At 33.7% G+C, this 10,856-nt stretch overlaps 2 protein-coding genes across 2 annotated transcripts; one reads left to right on the forward strand and one right to left on the reverse strand.

Annotated features, from left to right (window-relative positions):
* Window positions 1–788: 788 nt before the first annotated feature.
* Window positions 789–4,602, reverse strand: LOC100372290 (zinc transporter ZIP1-like). The gene has a single exon (XM_002740428.3). The coding sequence runs from the start codon at window positions 4,526–4,528 to the stop codon at window positions 3,464–3,466; it is 1,065 nt and encodes a 354-aa protein (XP_002740474.1). The 5' UTR covers window positions 4,529–4,602; the 3' UTR covers window positions 789–3,463.
* Window positions 4,603–5,053: 451 nt separating this feature from the next.
* On the forward strand, window positions 5,054–9,809 carry LOC102808799 (acyl-coenzyme A thioesterase THEM4-like). The gene is made up of 4 exons (XM_085507024.1): window positions 5,054–5,383; window positions 7,431–7,726; window positions 8,157–8,270; window positions 9,228–9,809. The coding sequence occupies exons 1-4, from the start codon at window positions 5,141–5,143 to the stop codon at window positions 9,403–9,405; spliced, it is 831 nt and encodes a 276-aa protein (XP_085363150.1). The 5' UTR covers window positions 5,054–5,140; the 3' UTR covers window positions 9,406–9,809.
* Window positions 9,810–10,856: the final 1,047 nt, after the last annotated feature.

Below are 10,856 nucleotides of genomic sequence, written 5' to 3' on the forward strand. Positions count from 1 at the left end.
TAATGTGGACAATAATTTCCAAAAAATTATCCCATAATGTGCTCAAAAAAACTGATGAGACAACACATACATTACTGAATAGTGCTAGGGTAATTCTAAGTGAAATAATAATATAGTATTAAACAAGCCATTTTAAAAAGTAATTTTTTTGAAGGGTACCTTAAAAAAAAGTGTTTGGAGGTAAGTAATACATTTTAAGATTGATTGGACCACATAGAGAGGATAGAGGGACTGTGATTGGACATTGTTTTAAGGTTTTGATTGTCTTATTGCGTAATTGTTTTCTGATCCAGTAATGTGTAAAACAATGGATCTGTGATGGTCAACAAATCAACTGAATGAGATTTATTTATGTATGTATGCATTTTTTTTTCTCGAGGTGTCCAACTTGCAATTTTTTTTAACAAATCTTCCAGCTACGGCCATTCCTTGAATCATTTACTGGTATACAATTCATCATTGACAGTAGCTTGTACAGTTTATATACAATCTGTTGATCACAAATAGGTGACAAAAAAGTGTCATTCTATTTTCAATGACCAAAGACAAAAATTTGTATTTATTCAACTTTCTGACCTCTTGTATCCTTGCAACATTCTAATTCCATTTTGTATATACAAGTGATATGCACATTTAAACTAATCTGCATCAGTATATAAGATACTGCTGAAAAGGTGGTTGCATAAGACAGGTGGTCTTTATGCACATGTTGCTCATAGGCCTTCGGACTGCCTAAAAGTGGTCACTATAGGCAGGTGGTCTTTATATAGAGTAGTCACTGACACAGGTTTTACTGTATATAACAATCTGAATGCCCATTTATTGTCAGGATACAGGTATAATGTAAAATATGTTAAAAAATACAACAAAAATCAGATTTAAAACTGTTCAACATTCACCATTTCAATACATAGTGTTATGTCATGGATGTCATCTTGATTTGTCAGACCAACACAGCTGTTGATAAGATTAGTTTTCCTGAAGTCTAAACATGTACTGTATTTACTCTATTAGAAGCACATCTTGAGTCGAAGTGCACATGTATTGTATGCTGAACCATTAAAATATGACTTATGACCATGAACACACCTGTTATTTATGGATTATACACATGCTACTATTATAGAGTAAATTTTCCCATAATATCTATTCTTGATTTGTCAACAATTGGAATAAGATTGCTGTCAAATTTACCAGAATGTCAACAAATTTATTTTACATAGGACATTTATCCTACATTACAAGAGCGTATTATTTCTTACAAAACAGCCTCACTATTACGAATGTTTCTGTTTACATTCATATGATATCTTCCCACCATTCTGTCAGTTTAGAAGACTGTTGTAGACTTTCTGTAAGTTATACAATTCATTTGACTACCACATGACTCTCTTGACTCTTAATTTACAACTCATTGTTTGTGACTAACTGGGTCACAGGCACAGTTAATCACTATTGTCATTTACAGCAACCTTTAACTAATCACCTGCTGCAATAAAAGCTGACATAAATACAGTGTCAGATAAACCCTGTAGGAAAATTAAAATCTCAAAGTTGCTTCCCGACTTTAGTACCACGTATATCAAGAAAGTTACATATGTGAAATATCCTGGAGCAAAATCCAAACTATATTTAAAAATACATGAACTGATTTAGATAAAAGTTTAGATACATAAATAAATTTTAGCTTATACAGAGTATAAAAATAAAGAATTTATAATGAGCTGGTGAATGGTCATAAAGTTAACACCACATGTCCTGTCTGCAAAAATTGGGCTATATACATATGAAACATACACATGTTTTTTGGAGTTGCTATAACAGGCCTTAAACTTTACAGAGACATTGGAGGACATTGCCTTGATGTCCAATGAGTTTGTCTTAGAGCCCTTTGATATTCTCCATGTTATTCCAAAAGTCTAAGGTCATTTTATAAATCCACCTTTTTGAAGCCCATATTAGAATGACTCACAAAAGGGGAATGGGCTACCAGTTTTGCCAATTTTAATCATTTTTCAATTCATTCATACAACTCTATGCCAAAATTACTATAACTTTGGTCATATAGACAACAGACCCAGCACTGTATTAAATTTTTGTGAGTGAACCAACCGATTGTGTCATTGTTAATTATATTGAATTGAATGTACATTATAATAATGAATTTTAAACTAATTTAAAATAGCAAACAAGGCATACTTTGAATTCGCTATTGTTCAAAATTAAATATCCCTGAACTTTGACCTAGATGATAATTATAGACCATGACTAATGAAAGCGTAAAAGAAATGATGAATATTATGATAACGATTTAAATCCGCATGAACATGTAATGTAACAATGTAACTCATTGTTTCCCTGGTAAATTTGTGAACTTAAAACATCATAGTGAAATTAAACATCAGCAAAAATAAATGGTTTTACAGTAAGTATTTGGCCTAGATATTGTGTATGTGTGGACATGCAGGTCTGGGTTTGAAATTGTGTTCCTAAATTTCATAGCTTGTCTGGTATATTCGTGTTTGTGCTATGTACCTTTTGACTTCATATAATGAATGCAAAGTGTGAGTCATCATTACCGATTGAAACAGTCAATAGCAAATTGTTTTTGTTAACACGGCAATCCGAAGATAGACAATTATTAGAAGTGTAAATAAAATTAATGACTCGACTATCAAAATACTACGTAAACATGTTTAAAGGCCATACTACAAATATATAACCTTCAAACTTGTTATTATGGCCTCAATACAGTTCCATGTATTCCAATGTTTTACATGGATTCTCATTGTTTCAAAATTGCAATTTTTTGCAGTTTTTCTCCAAAAAAATAATTCGTATTATAGAATGGATTAGAATGAATGCACACAATATCCGATATTTACATTCAAAGCTGATTGAAGTGCATAGTGCAACGACTGTGGTGCTTTCGTTTGTTGTGAGCTTAAAATAACAAATTTTAAATACTGTAAAATACTTTATTTTCGCTTTATCCAGCGAATATACCTTTTTCCCTATATTTTACATTCAACTTGTCAAAAATCAGTGAAAATAAATTCCATACAAAGCATCAAAAATGTCTTTTCAGCAAAAATTAATTCCAGCAAAAATAAAGCATTTTACAGTATGCAGCCATTTCAACATGAAAACCTTACCCAAATGGCGAGTATTACATGTGGGTTAAGTGCAAATGCAAAACATTCCCAATATTGAAAAATAATTTGTTTTCACACAATTATCTGCTGGTGCCCTTTTTTCCCATTTATCTAGGCTATCCGTGTAGGCTATCAGCAGGTCATCGCCCCAGTCCAGTTTGATATGGGTTCCATAGTGACATATACAACATGTGTAAAATGCACTGTTAGTTTGAACAAAATTTGAACATGCGCTGTACAACAACCATCGTCCTATAATAAATGTAAATGTGGTACATAGCCATAATAAATGTAAAGTTAGGAAAAATTCAAACTGGTTCTGCAGATCGGTAACAAGTTGGTCTAATAACATTGTTGTGTAAAAAGAGAAGACCACATATGACTGAAAACCCTAGAATCATAAAAAGTACTTTTAGAAGTCTGTCCTTTCCACCATTCATCTCGTGTGCCAGGACTTCAAAAAATGTCACATAGAGAAACGTCCCAGTTGCAAGGCCTTGCAGAATTCCATTGATAAGACTGCTAGTAAAATCAGATGCCTCTTCCATCACTCCAATCCCTATTGCTATACCAATAGGTGCCATGATAGCAAAACAGAACAGTCCACGGAAGAACGCTCCCCGACTGAGTCTACTTTGAACTAAATTCATACCTAAACTAAAGGCTAAAATACATTTATGTAATATTAAAGCTGTAAATATTTCCATGACAGCTTCATTGTCTTTTTGTAATCCAACAGCAAGGCCTTCAAATACACTATGCAGGGATAGTGCTAAAATTAACACATACGACCTAAACCTAGAGTGTGCATGGGGGTCTGTATGCCCATGGCTGTGACTATGACCTACACTGTGTTGTTGGCCATGCCGGTCATTGTCAACAGTGTCCACAAAGTCTATGTCATGGCCAATGTTGTGCTCATCGACGCTGTTGATAGCTCCATGGTTTCGTCCATTTTTCCAACTTCCTTCAAGCAACGGCTTCGTGACACCTCCTTCTTCGGTGTCTGAGGCCGATTGGCTGTCGTTTTCTTTACAGGCGAGGACAGTTTGTTCAACGATAACAATAATGAAGAAACCGATTGACATTACAAACTCAGTGATAGGAAACGCAGTGTATAGCTCAAGACGATCAAATACTAAACTGAGATTGTCTCTAACACTTGGGAGAAGGTCTAAGAGACATGTTGATAGAAATACTCCACCGGCAAAGCAACTTAGAAAACTCAATATTCGTGATATCAAATTTTTCCGCTGGTCGGTTCCATCCTCGCCCAAGTTCTTGAACTTCCATGGCAGTAAACCGAATAACAAGTTCAGGAAAAGCATTCCAAATAATGCGATCGTCTTTGTGAACTCGACTTTAAGTGCCATTTCGATAATAATTACTGGGCGATCAACAGAAAACGTTAGTACCGGTTCGATATGTTCACGATATGATGAAATAATGGCGAACTTCTGCTAACGGATATTGCATTGGTTTGTTCCATTATGAGGCTTGGTGGAGGGGAGAGTAGGTTAAATTTTGTGTGTAACAGTTTCATTGTACAATTTATTCATGTATATGTGCAAGTATTTGTAAATTAACGTAATTTTTTTTTTTTTAATTTAAATGGTTTAAAGTAAAATTAAATTCACAATCTATAAGAAATTATACATTGCTATGTTGAAGTATGGTTGCAGGAGGAGGTTAAAGGCTACAAAAGAAAATTGCAAATAAAAAATTGTTAATTACAATGGCTAAGAGTTTAAAGCACAACCAAAAACAAAAAGACTAAATTGAAATTAGTAACGGAAATATACAATAAAATAAAATAAAACACTCACAAAAACCTTTAAGCTGACCTGCAATTTGACCTGCGTCAGGTGACATGAGTCACATGATTTCGTCATTGCCTGACGTAAGGTATGTTGGCGCTCGTGCGTGTGGCTCTTGTTGAGAAGAACTTGCACTTGTAATCAGAGTTTAATGTATATACATCTACCATGACATTTAGCCACGTATTTCGCCAGTTTGCCAGAACTGTGAATTCACCATTACCAGCACAATTGTGCGATGTTATAAAGCCAGTACTTGAAAATCGCTTTCACAACTTGAAGCGTTGGATAACTTACTCGCCAAATCGTCACCTTCTTCGATCATGTTCCTCTTTTACATATTCACGTCATTTTCATCTAGCAAGTTTTCAAGTTTTTCACCAAAGACGGGTTTTAAGTGACATGGCTTCAGTAAGTATGACATGAATCAACCCGACCACCGTGACGATTGATGCATGTTTGACAGGGTTATACAATGTAACCTGTCTAAAAAATTGTGTCGAAATTTAATATAGAAGTCCCTAGTCTTTACAATCAATATTTTTTATTGATTATTTATGGTTATTTTGTTATTCACTGGTAGATTTCAATCAGAATTGGACAGCGGTTGGTAGACATTTTGCCTATCAAATGAAATTTTGTATCTGTATAAAATGTGGAACGCTGTTTATAATTTAGTCTTAATATTTTTTTCTCTGTAATGTATTAGCTTATTTTTTTTTATTTTTCTATTTTTTATTATTTTTTTTAGCTCCGCTGTCGACTTTGTCGAGCGGAGCTTATCATATGAGTGATTGTCCGTCGTCGTCCGTCGTCCATGTCAATGTTTTACTTTTTCGACTTCTTCTTGAAAACTACAAGCCTGAATGCTTTGATACTTGGTGTATATGTACCTTGGGTAGACCTCTCTTAGGTTTGTTCATTTCATGTTGATATCTTCAATTCTCTAATTTTGGTGAATATTTTTGTCATTTTTGGTAAAAAATGATATTTTCGACTTCTTGTTAAAAACCGCAAGTGCAATTGCTTTGATATTACATATATAGGTACTACATGTGAACCTCTCTTAGATTTGTTCATTTTGTAATGATATCTTTAATTCTCTAATTTTGGTGAATATTTTTATCATTTTTGGTAAAAAGTGATATTTTCGACTTCTTGTTAAAAACCAATAGTTCAATTGCTTTGATATTATATATTTAGATGCTACATGTAGACCTTTCTCAGATATGTTCATTTCGTGATGATATCTTCGATTCTTTTAATTTTTGTGAATATTTTTGTCATTTTTCGTAAAAAGTGATATTTTCGACTTCTTGTAAAAACCAAATAGTCCGATTGCTTTGATATTACATATATAGGTACTACATGTGGATCTTTCTCAGATTTGTTCATTTTGTGATGATATCTTCAATTCTCTAATTTTGGTGAATATTTTTGTAATTTTTGGTAAAAAGTGATATTTTCGACTTCTTGTTAAAAACCAAAAGTTCAATTGCTTTGATATTACATATATAGATACTACATGTAGACCTTTCTCAGATTTGTTCATTTCGTGATGATATCTTCAATTCTCTAATTTTGGTGAATATTTTAGTCATTTTTGTTAGAAAGTGATATTTTCGACTTCTTGTAAAAAACTGTAAGTCCGATTGCTTTGATACTATACATATTGTTCATTTTCTAATGATGTCTTCAGTTCTTTAATCGAAATGTGCATTGCTAACAGCGGAGCTATCTCAGCCAATAGGCTGCTTGTTACAGTTTACGACCTTGTTTATAAATAGTTATATTGGAATTCAAAACATGCATGACTTTCTTTATTATCCACATTGTAAATTAGCAATCAAACAAATGCCTTGCTATAAGCAACCAATTTGATTTTGCATTTAAACCCCCTAAAGCCTGTAATGTATTACTATGTGCTTAGTATTTTACTGTATAAGGGTTAATTATTCACTGGGTTTTAATTTTGCTTATATTGCTGACTGGAAAAATGAGCCGAATTAAAACCCAGTGAATATGTAAAATTTAGCATAGAACACATTATCTAAATGATAAAACCATGAATTTAAAACCCACTGAATATGCCTAAAATGCTAAATCAGCAAAATTTAAACCCAGTGAAAATCATTTTACACTACCTAAAATGTGTGTACGAGCTGATTATTAAATGGAGCACATGGTTTGAATAACTACTTAAATGGTCAACTGCCTTATTTGTTCATGAAATTTTTTGTCAAACTATATTGCTTAGCATTCAATTGTTCAAAAATTCAGCAGATTTCATCACTTCAGTGCTGTGAAAAAAAGACTGGCAACATTTGTTTTTTAGGCCTAAATTCAGCAATCATAACAAACGTGATTGTAGCTTATACAAGAAAACCACAGTCTACAATTGTTGCATAGTTAGTATTCTAAATTTGAGTCACAATTCAATATTTTTGTAACTCTACAGAAGGTGCAAAAAACTGAGGAAATGGATATGTACATGGTGGATATGGCTGTTCCAAATGAAGGGTGGTCAGATGAAAGCAAACTATGGTTTAATAAATTAAATGAACTCACCAAATCTGGAGAGTGGAAGAAAATGAAAAGCTTTGTTCATGGCAAATACAGTAAAGCACTTTTTACAAGATCAGTCAGTGTTGGACATCCGGGCAAATTTTTTGAATACGCATTTTTTTGCAATAAAGAAGAGAGTATGCTGCGAGGAGTATGTCAGTTTGGATCACGGACAGAGGGACCACCTAGGTGAGTTGAAATTAACAGTGAAATTCAATGCATGAAAAATTAGGGCTTTCATCTTACTATCTCAGCACTGTCACCCTCTTCTAACTACACCCCACCAAACTCACTACATATTACATTCTGTTCATTCAAATGCAAAACAAAATGACCAAGTTTGATTGACATATAATTTGGTTACACACAAGGTTTTTAACAGTTCTCTATCAATTAGTTGCTATGTGAACTATTGTTGTGAGCTTGTTATACGCACATGCATAATTACTATGACAGAGTAGCTTTAAAGTGACACTGAATGTGAAATACATGTAGTTAGTTTATATTTTTGAGACTATGACTATAACCTTCATATTATTGTAATATGACGATCGACCGCATACATTTTAATTGACATCACAAACCCTGGCTGAATGGAGATGTCCTATATTTTTTCCAGTCATGCACATGGTGGTGCAGTAGCAAGTATTATTGATGCAGCATCTGGTGTATTATGTCACTACGTTTCCCGTGTACCAAGAGTTACTGCCAATATGAATATTAATTATAGAAGGTAATATCAATCAATATTCGCATAACTGAAAAATTGTACTTAAGAAATGATATCAGATTGTCACAGTGGCTTATGAATAAAGCATAATTTCAATAAGGACTGTGAGAGATTAGTAATATTCTTTTTAGTTTCAATTTTCAACTTGAAAATTTACATGAATTGAAAAATCACACAATTCGTCATCGTTTAGCACAGTCTTATTGATTACTTTCTATTGTCAGTCTGACGTTTACAATGTGATTACACTGGTCATGTTGATTTAATAAATAAAAACATGCAGCAAAAACTTTCTAGCTAGAGAAAATCATTTCTGTCCTACAGTCGGCATCATTTTCTAAGACTTGATGCTTTGACTGGTTCTGATTGTTGAAACTAAGCAAATATTATATGTCAGATATATATAAACCATCTCTTGACTAGGGATGTGTTCATGCAGTTATTTCTAAGAAATGCATGTTGGGCAAGGCTATTATAGCTGTGCTATGTTTTGTATAATTCTCCATGTATTGTATTACTGTAAGTTCCACAAAAACAGTATCATGCAATTTTGCCAATCATAATACCTAAGTTTAGCACATGCAGTCCCATCCGATTAAAATCCGGGTACGTAGAGATTCCTTCTAATAAACAGCTGCCAGAATACACAGAATCATTTCTAACTACATCTGAGCAATTGTGTTTTTGTAAATTTTTTTATGGTTTTATGAAACCAATCAGAACTTGTGAAACAGTCTGTATAAAGCACTCTCATTGGTTAAAAAAATACCTTTAGAAGCCCAGAGAGCTGCTTGACCAATCAGCATATATCCTGCTGGTCTGATATAGCCTATACATGTATTGGATTTTAATCACATTGAAGCTGTACTGCTTCAGTGGTTGCGTGGTTGTAGTGGTTGCGGGTAAGTACCTATCTCAGCTATAGTGAATCTTAAGCTGTTTTGTTTTTCCACCTTTCAGACCAACACCATTATGTGAGACAATACTCACTGAAGCACATGTTGATAAGACTGAAGGAAGGAAGTCATTTATTAGCTGCAAACTAACAAGTCCTGATGGGAAAACAATTTATGCTGAAGGAACAGTTTTATTTATTCAGATTGATGTGTCAAATATCCCACAATTGAATCAAGAGTAAATTTGTGATGTTTCTTGAAATATAAAGACAAACATGTGAACATCTTAGGTTTAAGGCAGTTTGTGCGAAATTCAGTTTTGAAGATCCAGAAAAATATGTTTAATGTTTATTTGACAAATTTTATTATATTTATTTTAATATGAACATTTATCTTAACAATTATAAAAAGTACCTAACTGTGCATGTTTTATCTTTCAAGTTGTTATTGTTTTACTAATTTTAACTTTTAGCATTGACTTGTATGTGGGGTTCTGTTATTATTACATATGTTCCACATTTGATTATTCCATATTAAAGAATGAACGTGCAACAAACCGGGATGGAATTTAGATCGAGGAACCTCATTGCCCATTAATATGTTCCAAGATAGTGTGAAAATAAAATAATCAGATGTCTAGTCTGAATCATTGTCCGAATGAATAACTCGTGGACATTTAGTTGGAACCACGACAGAGCCAGAACCAGAACCAGAACTTGAACTGGACGACTATGATACACAGTTTATGTTGAAGTTAATAGTTTCTACACAGAATTGTGCATTGGCAAACATGCTGTGTAACTGCGGTACTCCACTGACGGGATGACCTTTGTCGACAGCGGTTGTCGCTGAGCTGTATGCTACAACTTAGTTTGTGATATCGCTTACTGGTCGTGGACTCGGATTGAGTCTTGATTAAAATGTTGCTCATTTGGCGTTGGTAATCTTTATTTAAAACTGTGTAATGCCGTAATGTTGCCAGCAGAAACCTCCTGGTACCTCTATGTTGATGGTTGCAGCTCCATAGCAATCGCTGATTTTACTGCGGGTGGATCTTCCGAGAGCCCTTCAAGGTTTATAAAACTCGGTTTCCAGGTTGTCAATATTAATCAAGTTATCTCAATCATAGTATTCCATGATGTACACCTAATATGCCAAAAATATTGCTGAACAATTTGAGCCGGGACGAATGATTTCAGGGACTGCAGTACCGGTATATGTGTAATAATTAGAATTTTCCCTTGGGTTACATGAATATACTTGCCGAGTGAAATATTGTAATATTGGAATCTGCGTTGTGTTCAAGAGCTTCAGTTTGATGTTTACTAGTATATTGTTTGTATTATTAGAGTATGTTTGTGATTGCACTCGTTGTGCCTTGTTTGCCAGTCTGCTTGATGTTGTTTGTTTGTACCTAAGTATAATGTTCTGTGATTTTTATTTCTTCCTGATATTTGATTTGTAGCGATTCTTCCCTGAAGATGACCGTCTGTCTTTTTGCTGTTTACTTGCATACCCCACTTAGTTGTGTAGCTGGTAAATTTAGTGCTTTATGCAGTCCAGTACTTGTTGTTGGCAGTATAACAATGTCACTAGCATATTGAAGACAGTTGATTTGTTTCCCACTAAGTTCTGGTGCTGACATTTGTAGCTCATTTAGATAATTTATGAAGTCATTCATGTAGATGTTGAA

Source organism: Saccoglossus kowalevskii, chromosome 13 (assembly GCF_978046115.1).
Source record: "Saccoglossus kowalevskii chromosome 13, keSacKowa6.1, whole genome shotgun sequence".
In the NCBI taxonomy this organism is placed as follows: Eukaryota; Metazoa; Hemichordata; class Enteropneusta; family Harrimaniidae; genus Saccoglossus; species Saccoglossus kowalevskii.